The sequence below is a fragment of the Culex quinquefasciatus genome, chromosome 3, assembly GCF_015732765.1.
Source record: "Culex quinquefasciatus strain JHB chromosome 3, VPISU_Cqui_1.0_pri_paternal, whole genome shotgun sequence".
NCBI lineage: Eukaryota > Metazoa > Arthropoda > Insecta > Diptera > Culicidae > Culex > Culex quinquefasciatus.
The window spans coordinates 104,462,348-104,477,035 of NC_051863.1; the positions used below are offsets into that span (position 1 = coordinate 104,462,348).

General features: G+C 37.4%; 1 protein-coding gene across 3 annotated transcripts in view; it reads left to right on the forward strand.

Moving 5' to 3' along the window:
- LOC6030937 (heterogeneous nuclear ribonucleoprotein K) overlaps nucleotides 1-14,688 on the forward strand; it is a 47,444-nt gene that overhangs the window by 21,303 nt on the left and 11,453 nt on the right. For all 3 annotated transcript variants that reach the window (XM_038266410.1, XM_038266409.1, XM_038266411.1), the window contains exons 2-6: nucleotides 2,928-3,086; nucleotides 3,180-3,236; nucleotides 4,376-4,419; nucleotides 13,070-13,142; nucleotides 13,616-13,714. In XM_038266410.1, the coding sequence (XP_038122338.1) occupies nucleotides 2,937-3,086; nucleotides 3,180-3,236; nucleotides 4,376-4,419; nucleotides 13,070-13,142; nucleotides 13,616-13,714 (423 nt within the window). In that variant the 5' untranslated portion in view covers nucleotides 2,928-2,936. The remainder of the gene's footprint in view (nucleotides 1-2,927; nucleotides 3,087-3,179; nucleotides 3,237-4,375; nucleotides 4,420-13,069; nucleotides 13,143-13,615; nucleotides 13,715-14,688) is intronic.

A 14,688-nucleotide genomic window follows, 5' to 3' on the forward strand; every position in this document is an offset into this window, starting at 1 on the left:
ATGTCCGTTCTCTAATAAGCTCCAGGCTCTCTACTTCCTACTTGTTTGACAACCACGGCGTGGCTTACGAGAGGCAACTGGTTCGGCGAGAAGGCAGCAGGCGCGCGCTTTTCCGTTGTTGCAGACTCGTCCCGGGTGGGACGAGGAACGGGTAGTGGTAGAAACTCCGAAGAATTGGACAGTCCTCGCCCTCTTCCTCAGAAAAATGTTAAAATCTCTCATAAAATCCTGATTTTATTATAGATTTCGATCATCTTCACTTCATTCGACGCGTATCAACAAAAACTATTCTGCCCATAATTGAAAATTCGGCTATTATGCCAAATCAAGTATTCCGAGAAAAACACGTTTTAGTGTTTGTCACAAAATCTCTGTCAAGGCAATTTCCCATAAGAGTGGCATATTAGCCGTTTGGTTTTTCGCATCGGCAGCCAAGTCTAAACACTATTTCAGTGAAATTCAAGTTCCAGAAGATGCGTTGGAACATCCTCTACCACCTGGTGCTAATATCTCGTTTTTGCCAAAAGTGGATATTAGCCGTTTTTTCAATGGTGGGCAGTATTAGTTCTGATATGTTTTAGCATGATTGAAACATGACTTCTCTTGTCTTTATCCGTTTGAACCGTTTTTGCAAGAGGCTTACCATAGAAACAAGTCGAAACTTGAAGATTTTGAAAACGGATCCTACCCAGACTGCTTCAGTGAGTATGGAAGGCTGCAGTGCATTGTTGTGACAACTTATTGAGATGTTCTGGGTCGTTCATGAACTCTTTGGAGTTAAGACCGGTGGGTCTACCGCCGTAACAAGCAAGAGGTCAGTGATTTTTTACCACTGATCATAATCGCATAGCTTCAGTGAGTATAGTAGACTACTTTATTAATGTTTTGAAATGTCCAGGGTCATCCTAGGACTAACTGAAGTTAAGAGCTGTGGGTCTGCCTCTTTAACAAACACAAGGTCAGTGATTTTTTACCACTGATTATAACCGCATAGCTTCAGTGAGTATGGTAGACTACTTTGTTATGATTCTGAAATGTCCAGGTTCATCCTAGGACTCCCTGTAGTTAAGATCTGTGGATCTACTACCGTAACTAGGAAGATGTCGACCGGTATTGCCCACGGATCATACCCGCATAGCTTCAGAGTAGGTTTGACTACTTTGTAAATGACTTGGGCTGTCTTGGATCACCAAAGGACTCCCTGGAGCTATGATCTGTGGCTGTTAACTCCAGTGAGTCCTGGGATGACCCAAGACATTCTAACACAGTAAAAAAGCATTCTACCATACTCACTGAAGCTATGCAGGTATGATCAGTGGTCAAAACAGGTAGAAATCATGATTGTCACGGTGGTAGACCCACAGCTCTTAACTTCAGTTAGTCCTAGGATGACCCAGGATATTTCAAAACATTAACTAAGTAGTCTACCATACTCACTGAAGCTATGCGATTATGATCAGTGGTAAAAAATCACTGACCTCTTGCTTGTTACGGCGGTAGACCCACCGGTCTTAACTCCAAAGAGTTCACGGATGACTCAGAACATCCCAATACGTTGTTACAACATTGCGCTGTAGCCTGCCATACTCACTGAAGCAGTCTGGGTAGGATCCGTTTTCAAAATCTTCAAGTTTTGACTTGTTTCTATGGTAAGCCTCTTGCAAAAACGGTTCAAACGGATAAAGACAAGAGAAGTCATGTTTCAATCATGCTAAAACATATCAGAACTAATAGTTTTTGCTGATACGCGTCGAATGAAGTCAAGATGATCGAAATCCATAATAAAATAAGGATTTTATGAGTGATTATAGCAATAGCAAAAATACGATTTTTTGTACGTTTTAACCCAAAATACTCAAACTTCAAAAACTTGTAACTTATGAACCCCGGGGTTTAGAGAGTTTATCCAGAAGACTTTTTTTCATGTCTCGACGAGATCTTTCGAATAACGTTTCTCCCGTTCGTGTACATCCTTGGAACAGCTCCCATACAAATTTGCCCATTCTCCTTTATGAATTCAGTATAGTAGGCTTATGCTTTGGGATGTTTCCTTCAATGTTGATGAATTTTTTTTAGCTTAAAACTATTTTTGATGCAATTTAAAAAAATATTTTTTCGACTGCTCCTTTTCAGGGTGCGGGGCAGGATGGACCACCTTAGGAAACAAGCAATTTCGTCTAATACAACGTTGAAGGGAGATAATAAATGACTTAAGGGACCTTTCTAACATAGTTTCCATGAAGTTAGACTACTTTTTTTTTAAAATAGTCACTCACCAAAACAAATTTTTTTGAAAATAGCGTAAAAATGTCGAAAAAAGACACTACTTTTAAAAATAAGCATCAAAACAACTAAAAAATCAAATTATGTTGCCTTAATGTGATTTGTGAAGCTATCAGAAGTGAAATAATCCATTTAGTTCAAATTTAATAACTTTTCATTGTTTTATAAGGCAGGAAAAGGGTGGTCCATTCTGCCCCCAAGTTCCACCACTAAGACTCTAAATGATTTGAAGGTTCCGTTCTTGTTTGTGTACCTTGGTAGTAACATCTAGTAACATTATAAGCATTGGACAAACTTTTTCAAACAATCCAACTTTTCAGAAAGCTTATCATTCAATCGCGAATTAAATGAAAACTTCGGTTCTATATGAGCATTTTTACATAGTATTTCCACTGCTCCAAGCATTGTTATTCATAACGACAGATTGCAAGAAATGGACCATTTCTATAGCCTTAACAAAAGTGATAAGGAGAACAGTTTTAACCATGACGGCATTATTTCTTATCAACACGAAACAAACTTTCTCTTGGATTCAGTGAGCGATACTCAGGTTAAAGAAAATGTAATTCCAGTATTAGACATTTTTAGTAAAGTTCAACAATTTTTGTCTATATTTTGAGCGTGCTTTCTTGTATCTTCTCCAGAGATTCAGCATGAAGCGGGAAAATGAAGATATCCCGGAGGGCGAGCTGCAGCAGCAGCAACAACAGTTGTTGGAGGACATCGACGGCAAGGACCAGAAACCACCAGTCAAGCGGCCCCGAAGCGACGAAGAGGAAGTGCGCCTTCTGATTCCAAGCAAGGTAAGTCGGTGCTCTCCGATGTTCTACCCCAAACAAATGAGTGTAAGCTTCTAAAGCAAGTAATAAAAATAACGCTATTCTAATTAATTTAAGATGGCTGGAGCTATTATTGGAAAAGGTGGACATAACATCCAAAAACTACGAACAGAGGTATGCTTCATAGGCTAATATTATCTTTTTCTTTTCTTTTGTTTATTTTAAATTTAATTTAATATGCTTCAGACGACTTGTATTAATCTATGATTTTATGTAACAACTCCAGTATATTTCCACGATCCGAGTTTATACTTTGGAACAGTCATCGTTCCCGTGATATTATTCTTTCCGTTGTTCTAATTCCTCGTCTTTGTATTTGTAAATCAACTGTTCGATTCAAAATTGCCGATGTTTTTCCCGTCTCTCTTCTTCTTTACCTTATCGGTCGCGCGTTTACTTGTGCAAGTGTTTGAAGGTTTTTAATTTCGTCCAGAATTAAATTAAATTTAAAAACACATATCTCTAGCCTCCCTCGTACTGCCAATCGTCACGATCGATTCTTAACGTATATTTTTTCTTCTTTTCCCTGATCTCGGTTGGTTGATTGTTGATAATCGTGCAAAACAAAATCAACTCATCTCCATCTACACCACGAACCACCAAAATAAAAAAATAAAAACTCGAACTGATCCGTTGCCACTGTTGTTCTAAAATACCACCACCACCAACCACTGTGTTCTGCGCGCGGCTGACTGACTGAAACTCTGCGGTTCGGTTTTCGGAAACCCTCTATGTGTGATGATCCTGTGAAAAAAACTGAAAACTTCTTGGGTAAAATCCGATCTTTGCCGGTTAACGAATGCTGCGCTGCCCGAACCAACTCTCCACATGTGCACAAAAACAAACCTCGGTTGGGTGTCTGACTTTGAAATTCCTGATGTTTGGTATCCCTGGAACACACACACATGCGCGCGCATTCTCTCATCAAATTGGTCACCCGGGATTGAAACTGAAATATAAATCTCACACACAACGATTCCTGTCTATGCTCAACTGTATCGAAACCAAAACCACCTGCGCTGTGCGGTAACTCTCTTCTGGTGTGACTCTTGGAAACTCTCCAAACACTCGTGTTCCAACCCCGTCGTCGCACACAAAAAACCACCAATCTTGAAACCACTGTCGGAAAACCCAAAACAATTGTGTGCATTTGTGTGTACTCTGTGTGTGACTTTGGTCTATCCTGGCTCCACCACCAAAACTACTACTACTACTACTACTCAACCAAATCCCATGTGCGCCGCGCCGCGCAGTTCCAAGCCCAAGTGAACGTTGGCGATTGTACAGGCCCCGAACGGTAAACATCTTTTATTCTTTATTTAATCCTTTACCTTTTACGAGAAAAACAAACCCCTCTCTCTTTGTCTCTTAGAATTAAGTCTCTCCCCCTTCTCAGATTGTAAGTCGTTTTGGTATTCTACGGACTCTGTCTCTCTCTCTCTCTCCATGCATCCCCCTTCAATTACACGGTATCCCACAGTTCAGTTTCACAGGAGTACATTCTACGAGAAAACTGCGCATGAACTCTGAGGATTCTGCCCCACGTGACTCGCTGCCTTTCTCAAACTCAAACTTGCATTTGCGTTGAAAAAGTTGTTAAGTCAGTTTCACTAATTTTGTCATATGCAACGCCTAACACAGATCTAACAACTTTATACTGAAAAAGTTTCGTTGCTTTTAAAGATGTGGTCTGTCCTAGTTCTCTAATCTTTGGTAAACATCCAAAATCATCGCTCTTGTGTTACTTTTACATAGGTGTGATTTCTGAACTTATAACATCAGCCAACAAATAATTCAATTAAAAGAAAATCTGTTGAAAACATCGACCAACAAAATTTCTACGCCGGCTCGAGGGGAAGCATGATATTTGGGGTCCCCAGAAACACGTGCACTTTGTACAAGGCCGATTGCGGCTTGCTCATTGTACATATTGCATACAGTTTCTGGATTGTAAGCAAGAGCGATGAACCGCCCTATTCTTCATACAAACTTTGAAGAGAAAACATTCGATCCCGTCTAAATATTTTTGAAAAGTTCAAAGTGCACGTGTTTCGGGGATCCCAAAGTTTATGCTTCCCTCGAAATGAAAATGCACAGTCATTTTTGTTGAAGTTTATAGGTTTGTGAAATTGGTCGATCGGTCGAAGAATTTCAATCACGTTTTCCCAATTGCACTTTTTTAACATGAACTTTGGGTCCTAAAATCCAGTGTTGGCATTCTCGCACTGTCGTGAGTCCCGAGCTGCCGAGAGCATCCCGTCGATAGCCCGTTCTCGAGAAAGTATTGCCCGCGAGTGAGGAGTAAAATGTGTTGGCAACGAAAAAAAAAACAACACAACTATTGAAGTTACACCTCTTTACCATCTTGTCGTTCGCATTCATAAACCAGATAAACAAATTGCTATCTTCGAACGAATGGCTAGCACGAGGCGGTCGCAAGCGCTTGCGGCGAGACCGAGAATGCGAGAAAAAATGCCAGCACGAGTGAAGAGAGGAAAGGACTCAAACCCCGATGGTTTGACACCAACTGTTGTCAAACGAACGGGGTCACTTTTAGTTTGACACCCTTTTACACGGAGTTCACACACTGCTGAACGTTTGTTTTGAAAGTGTGCGTGAGCGCCGTGTAAAAGTGACAGTTCGTCACTTTTTAGTTTGACTTTGACCATCCAACGGGGTACGAACTAAAAAAGTGTCACACGAAAAATGACCAACCATAGGGGGTTGAGTTCTCTACCTCGCTCGCAAGTGAGAAAAGCCTTTCTTCTTCTCACTCGAATCCCAACACTGCTAAAACCAAAGCCAAAATCCCGTTTTTACTCATGGAATTGTTTCTAAAACATAATAGTTTTCATGAAATTCAAAATAAAATTTTAAAATATGGCTTTCTGGGCCCAGTGAAAAAATATATAATTTAACCCAAAAATGACGAACTTCTCGTCACAGTGTCCTGAACACCCTATTTTAGATAAGAACACCCTAATCGCCAAACAAAAAAAAATACGGGTCTGATTACATTCAACCGCTAAACCCCCGGTGGTTGGGCAGTTTTTCGTGTGACACTTTTTTAGTTTGTACTCCGTTGGTTGGTCAAAGTCAAACTAAAAAGTGACGAACTGTCACTTTTTACACGGGACTCACACTTACTATCATACCAAACGTTTGGTAGTGTGTGTGAGTTTTGTGTAAAAAGGGTGTCAAACTAAAAAGTGACCCCGTCATGGCGATTGTTCACGATCCATACGATCGTCAGTTCGAATCCCAGGGTGGATGGAAGTAAAGGTGTAGATAGATGTTTGCAATTGCCTCAACAATCAAGCCTTCGGACACCTAGTTTCGAGTAGGAATCTCGCAATCGAGAACGCCAAGGCAATGCTGTAGAGCGAATAATTTGATTTGATTTTGAATTGTCCCACCAAGTATTTTCTTACACGGAATCATTAATTTTACTAAGCATTATGTCTTGTTTACCTGTTGTATAGCAAGAGCATCACAAATAAGGGTGATAAACAAATGTTCTTTTTTGACAGAAGAGCTCTTTCATGACATAACCAGCCTGACTGACGGACGGGGCCGACAACGGCCCGAAAACCGTCCGACGGCTCGACAAAACGGCCCGAATTCCGATGGTTTGTCCGACGGAGTTCGGGCCCTTTTTCGTACGTATATGCAACACTTAGTCCGACGATCGTCGAAATCGACGTTGACGGGCCTTTTTCATAGCATGTTTATTGATTTTTTTGTTTTTATTGTACATATAATTTATTAGCCGTCATATCATCAGTATAATCTGAGGTGCCACATAAAAACTGATCGTTGGGATGGATGTTCACTGAGTCAGTCGGAAATTTGCTATTCCAGACAATGCAAAAACCTATTAAAAAGTATCTAGTTAGAAAATGATTAGAGAAAACAAAAACAAAATATTCATTTACCTCTTTGATTTGACCATTTTGCTGTTACAATAGGTCTATTCCCGTACCTGCAGAATTGCAAAATTTCTGCAGCTTCTGCAGAATTTTGGAGCTCTCTTTTGCAGCAGTTCTGCAGGAGAGCAAGAAAAGGGAAAGCAATATTTACATAAGAAGCTAACCAGCGGAAGAGAGAAGAAACTACCTGCAGAAAAGTACTGGAACGGTTTTGCTCCAACTTCTGCTTCTCTCATTGCAAAAGTTTTGCCTGAGAGAAAAGTAACTTTTGGCGCAGAAAAGTACGGGAACGGTCTGCTGCGGATTCTGTGCAGAATTGCAGAATTCTGCGGTACGGGAATAGACCTAATATTGCGACCAAAACGCGACGAATCCGTTTCACCGCAGGGCACCTGCTTGCTCTGTCCAGCTGCATATAAAGGTGGTAGTTTGTCTAAAAAACACAGTTGTCGTGGTTGAACACCATAGATTTTCTGTGTGAAGTTTACTTTTTAGCGCAGTTACTTTCGAAAAGACTTAAAAATTAACTTTTTAAGTAACGAGAAAAAAAAGATGCAGAGAAATCTCTTTTTACGCGGTGGCGTTACGCTTTTTATTTCGTAGATTTCTCTTAGACCATACAATATTTTTGCAAGCTTCAAAAAGCGTTTGTTGATCTGAAAAAAACCTAAAAATTTCTTTTAAAACATTGCAAAAATGTTGCGTCGTTCCAGAGAAATCGAAAAATTAGAAAAACGTAACGCACCGCGTAAAAAGAGGTTTCACTGTAGCAGGAAAAAAAGATATGTTGTTTTAGACTGTAGACTGGTAAGCAATCAATTCCCGTCTATAACTATGAAATTTCAGCCTGACCTGTGCCGTTTATATGTTTATATGTTTTTTTAAAAAATCCACCCATCTACACGTTTAAAAATACGACAGTATTTTTTTATAGTCGTACGGGGCACCGAGCTGGTTTCGAAGGTCTGGACCATGTCATTTATTTTTGCAGGATGATGCATTAGGATGAATCCATAATGTTTTGTAGGAGTGTAGGAGCATCAAATTTAGTCGATTCTACCAAAAACTATAAGATTTTAAAGAAAAAAATAGAGATGAAATGACTACCCGAGCGTTTGAGTTTGTTTGTAGACAAATAAAGTCAATTCGGTCTCTTGCTGAAAATTTCACAAATTTACCTTCAAATTGTTAGCTTTTAAAATCAAATTTATGGTAGTGCTGTTTAGACTGATATAAAAATAACTGTAAAAACGTTACTTAATCCACCTTTAGATGGTTGGTGCCTTCCTCTCATTTATAGAGTGATTACAATCCCCTAAAGTGTCCACATGATTTATGGGAGATAACGTGATCGCAGCATCTAAGAGGTCCTAATAAAAATAAGTGACGAGTAAAAAAAATAGACTTCCTACAGACTTTTTGTCAAGATTATACAGACACCGCCTTTTAGGAAAATGGCATCTCTCTAAAAGGCTTTTACGTGGCGATCAGACGGGACCATTTGAGGTTATGTAAATTCAAACCATTTTTCAAACTGCTTGTAATTTTAGATAGGTAAGTCAGATCTTGAAAATTCTTAATCCACAAGAAAGGTCTTCTCATATGCTTTCTAAAAATATATAATATCATTCCGGCCAAAATCGGTTGAGCCTGTGACAAGATATTCCAGTGACATTGATTTGGTACACATGTCTACATACAGCCAAACACACAGACATTTGCTCAGCTGGTGATTCTGAGTCGATATGTACAAATGAGGGTAGGTCTAGGAGGTCTAACTAAAAAGTTCGTTTTTCGAGTGATTTTATAGCCTTTCCTCAGTAAAGTGAGGAAGGCAAAAAATATGAATAAATTGTTGGTTTAGAATGGGAAAAATTGTGCAACTTCTTTTGGGCTTGTCATAAGTTCCCCCTGAATTAACAATGTGCTAAAATTTTAGCTGGCTGGTGTAAATGACATGAAATTGTTTATGAAAATTAAAGACGAAACTGACGCTTCAAGATTCCAGAACGAAATCAACATATTTTTTGAATGGTGCTGTCGTAGCCTTTTACAACTTAACATTAAAAAATGTACATCGATCTTGTTCAGCAGAAAAATAAATAAGCCAAATATAAACGTAAAACTAGACAACCAGATAGTTGAAACCTGTTCAAATGTTAGAGATTTAGGAGTCATACTTGATTCTAAAATGACTTTCATCGAACATTACAACACGATGGTATTCAAAGCAACTAATATGCTCAACTTCATAAAACGATTCAGTTATAACTTTAAGGACCCCTATACATTGAAAACATTGTTCATAGCTTATGTTCGCTCTATTCTTGAATAGAGTTATCTACGTGCGCATGTATTGCGTGTACGTACACGAAAAAGATTGAGGTTAAATTTTGTACCCGCCAGCAAAACAAATGGGGTGCTAGTGTGCGTGAGCTCGGGCTTAGATAACTCTATATTGTAGCGTCGTGTGGAGTCCACACATCAAAACACACGAAATCCGTATTGAATCAGTGCAAAAACAATTTTTACTATTTGCTCTTCGTAAACTAGGGTGGACAGTGTTTCCCCTTCCTTCGTATATTGCACGCTGTATGTTAATAAGCTTAGAAACACTTGTAAAGCGTCGTGAATTCGCTTCTATCTCGTTCGTAAATGATCTTATTGCAAACCGAATTAATTCTCCAGAGTTGTTACAAACATTAAATTTCTATGAACCCACACGCGTATTGAGAGCACGTGAGCCATTCGCATTGCATTTTCACAGAACTGACTACGCTAAACACGGGCCCATGAATAGAATGATGGAAACTTATAACAAATATAATAACATAATCGATTTTACAATGACAAAATCCACCATGAAAAAACAGTTTTACAATCAAAGATCAGGGTGGCCACTCAAGTCGGGAAATCGGGAAAGTCGGGAAAAAGTCGGGAATTCGCCAAAATCCGCCAAAAATCGGGAAAAAGTCGGGAATTTATGATTTTTTGTCAAAAAGTCGGGAAAAGTCGGGAATTCTGAGCATACTTGTTTGAAAATTATTTTTTAACCCTTGAATAATTTTGTACAATTTGCAAATTGAATTCACTCATTTCTGTTCTAGTAACTTACTTTAAATTTAAGGTTCTTTGCACTATTTCAATATATTTGAGTATGGAAAAGCTGTTTAAGACATTCAAAATCTTATTCATAAAGTCTTTTTATGAATCAAATGATCGCTATTAATTTTTGTTCATAAAACAAGAGGTAAAGTTAATGAAAAACTAATATTAAAATAGAGCCTAATGGCCAGCTTAGAATTGTGATTCTATTTGATTTTGTCACATAATTGAATATTTAAACTTGAGTTTGGCAATGGTTTTTTTGGGTAAATATTTGTAATTGTTTAACTAAATTCATTGAGTAATTTAAAATATGTTTTTTTTTTCAAATGTTGCCCTTGAACTTTTTTTTGTGAGTATGGATAAATCACCTACCATAGATAAAGCTTGATTTTCAGTTTGCGGAAAACTTAAATATCGAATAAAATCCGAAATTGGAAAACTTGTTTACGTTTTGAAAATATTGAAATTGCAAAAAAAAAATCCAAAAAATTTTGAGTTATTGCTTGATTGTTTAAAAAATTGTCTCTTCAAACATTTTGCTTAAAATAAGTGGGAAAACATAAAATCATATCAAACTGAATTTTCATTGAAAAAAAAAAAACAGTTAAATACTGCATACCATACCGATAAATTAACATTGATTTTAAAAATCAATATCAAAAATTACAAAATTAAAAAGGGAACTTGGCAAAAACATTTTCTTTTATGAATTCCTTGAAATTTTTCTAAATCCTTTTAATGAATAATAACAGCAATTATTTTTTTGCGAATTCTTTGATTTAAAATGATGATGAAGTAAAACAACAATATCAAAAACTTTACATTTGCCAATTTAAAAAATACCATGGAAGTTATAAGTATTGTTGTACTTTTGATTATTTTTTCAAAGACTAATTGTTTGTGTTTCTACTCTGAATCATAATAATGAAATTACATTTTTAAAGTTTTCTTTATTTGTTGTTTAGTTTCTATATTTACAAAATAATACCTACACTTGGGTTTTTTTAATTCATTGAGATTTTTTTTCGGTTGTTAATATTGACTTTTCTTATAGAAGGTTTTTTGTTTGAAATCATTCTTTAAATAAGAAATGTCTATGTTTTGAGCATTCTGGAAAAGTCTGGAAAAAAGTCGGGAAAAAGTCGGGAATTTGAAAATGGAATTTGAGTGGTCACCCTGTCAAAGATAGATGCTCCCCCCTTGTAATTAGAAACTAAGCAACGATCATGTAGTCTACGTATGTTTGACGAATAAATAAATAAATAAATAAATAAATAAATTTTTCTCACATAAAGCTTTCAAACGAAAAAAATACTAACACACTCAAAGTAGGCTTTGATTTCCACACAGTTTTGTTTGGGTAGTGATTTTTAACCTACCTACCCATTAATTAGGCGCACAGTTTCACTATGGCGACAAGTTTCAGATCGACATTTCCTAAAATTTTGCCTTTCATTGAGCCAACAAAAGGTTAAAAAATAAACTGGGGAAATTTTCACCACTTTTGCTTACCGCTTGTTGACACTCAGCGCCCGGCTTTCATCGCTCAGCACACGAATGAGAGCCGTCCCCCGAATCTCCAACCACCGGCAATATATTTTTTTTTTGTGGGTTGCACAATCCCGTTGAAAAAACAATCACCCAACTGCCACCAAATCAATAAAATAACTGATTAATAACGTCGTGCATTTCGGAAAGAATGGCTCTATATTCAGTCCATTTGACATTGTGACAGTGTGTGTGTGCGCTTTTCACAAGTTACAGTGTTTCTTGCATATTACGGGCTTGTTGTTTGGCTACGCAACAAATGTTTTATTATGTTTAAAACTCGTAAAGAATGATATAAATCATGTCCAAACTAATTATGCAAGTAATGCAAGTGAAATCAATCGTTCTAATGTTGATTTGTGGCTTAAAACATCACAATGATTGAGCGAGCATGTTTGTTTACCGAATTTGTGCGGCTGTACTGTACGAACTGGGGCTGAACCGTACGTAAGAAAAGTTCGCCACGTGCTTCGAGATTTCAACCAATTAGAAGGTAGGCCGAAAATATGTACAACAAAGGTCGTATGCTAGATGCAATATCCCCAAAATAGGGACAAAAAATGTTTCAGTTTCTCTAGCTTTTACAGAACTATAAAGTATGTTCGTCAAAAATGTGATTAAGTAAAAGCATTAGCAAAAACCAACTTATTCATGTAATACAAGCAAGACTGCCTATAGCAGCCTTTGAGAATACATCAAATTAAAAGTGCGCTTGGCTTAGTATGCCCAAATAGGGACAAATACCCTACTAAACATTCTGCAAAAAAAAAATACACATCGATTAAACTTACGATATCTAGAATTTAATAATAAAAAAAAGACTTTCTTATCAATTACCCGAAGAATGCAACCCAAAATTTTATCCCAGCAGCCCAATATTTCCCCAGTTTAGGTCACAACACTTTGCTAATTACAATTTTGAACGTCAGCCAAATTCCCGACCATTCCCCCCTCCCTCCCCCCATTGCTCTATCTTTGTCTCTCTCCCACCGCGCGTTCGTCTCTCTGGTGCTCACTTAAACTGTTTGAACTATTGTGTGCTGCCCCCGTGGTCGATTCGATCCCTGGGACCCAAACTAACCTCTTATCGTCACATACACACACACACCGGAAGACTTGAAGAGATGTCGCGTTTTGGCAAACATTGAGAAATATGGAAGGGTTGTGGCGCGTGCACTTCGTTTGGCATTTTTTAATGTTGTAAATTTGGCTTAAATTTATGATAACTTTTTGTATATGCCAAACGTAGCGCACTCAACAATTATACTTACATGTTTAACCCAAGAAGTAATTAATTGTCGCGTAATCTGTCTAGGATAATTTTCATCTGTAATTAATAGAAATTTTTGCATATATTTTCAGCGTCATTACCATCGGCGCCGATATGGAAACAGTCACCAAAGTGGTTAAGGACATCATGAAGCATTTGGATAAGGTAGGTTCATCACAACGGCACCTCCAGTTTAGAATTACTTCTGGGAAAATGAAAAACAGAACATTTATCGATTCAGTGAAACTACCGCCACCGAACTAACCGAACGAAAATATCACAAAGGAACTCTCGGGAAATGTCATTGATATCGCGTGATCGGTAATTATAAGCCACATAAAGTGCACGCGGCGACTATGTGTCTGCAAACATGTGCTTTTTGTTGCTCGCCCCGCGTTTCTCCGTACACGGGGTTAAATTTTTCATGATTTCCTCCCATTTCCTCCGCCCGGTTAGAAAATGGGTTGTTGTTTCGGTGAGTGACCAAGTGAAATCAACTCAAACGGCACGTTTTTTCTTCTGCTTGAAGTTAATTTTCAACGTTAAATCGAAAGGATGTTTTAATTTTCCCATGAAAATAAATAAATATCATTCATCATTCTTAATAAACTATTTTTGTATGCTTTTTCAATCAACAGGCAGGAGAAAATGAGTATGAACTAAGGATTCTCGTTCACCAGAGTCTCGCCGGTTGCGTTATCGGACGGGGAGGCACCAAGATCAAGGAGCTCAAAGACGTAAGTGAAGTTTATAATTATCTATTCTCAGTATAACTATAATTGATACTAAAACATCAATTAAATCTTTCCTTTACATTTTCATTTAAAAAAAATACAGAGCGTTTTTCTGGGCACCCCAAATTTTATGCTTCTCCTCAAGTTGAGCCTGCGTAGTTAATTTTTGATATTTGTTGTAGGTTCTGTTATCAGACTTTGGATTTGGTTCATACCAATTTTCTTTTGTATTTTTTTTTTTACTTTTCACATCGATTTCGAATTCTGCGACTCCATTTAAATCAAATTTGAAAAATATATAATTTACCAAACGTATTTTTTCAATTTTTCATCACGGTCATTTTTGATCTATCAATTCTGAGTCCCTTCAGAGCATATCCTACTCAAGCTCGACAATCAAAAATAAGATTGATTGATTGATTTGATTTTTTTTATTCGGTAGGAAAAGCCACCAAAGCAGTAGCACCAAAAACCTACATCGTTTTAATACAATATACAATAAATTTTAGTGTTTACAATTATTTTTAATTATCCGGTCAAACTCCATTGGTTTCCACCTGTGAAGGAGTTTGGTTGATCCTGGCAAGAGAAATCTGAAATGATATAAAAGAAAGTGCATAGATTATGGCGATAAAGCCAAAATTATAGAATAAAGATAATTGTGTCGGAAAACTAACTTTTTAAACTGAGTTTAAGAAGGAAGCAAAAGTGAAAAATAGAAAAAAAAATAGAAACAAAATAGTCTACTATGTAGCAAGAAAATCAAAGGATGTTCAATAACAGTGGGTTCATTCACAAAAGAGAGCAATTTGTTTTTAAATATTGATACGCTTTGACAATCGCCAAATCTGTTCCAAAAATAATTATACAGCCATTCCCCACGAAAACAGCATGGAAAAAAACAAAAGTCCTCGGATCGGGCTCAAAATTTTTCTGGGGGTTCCCTGGCCGAAATAATTAGACCCGTATTTTTTTGT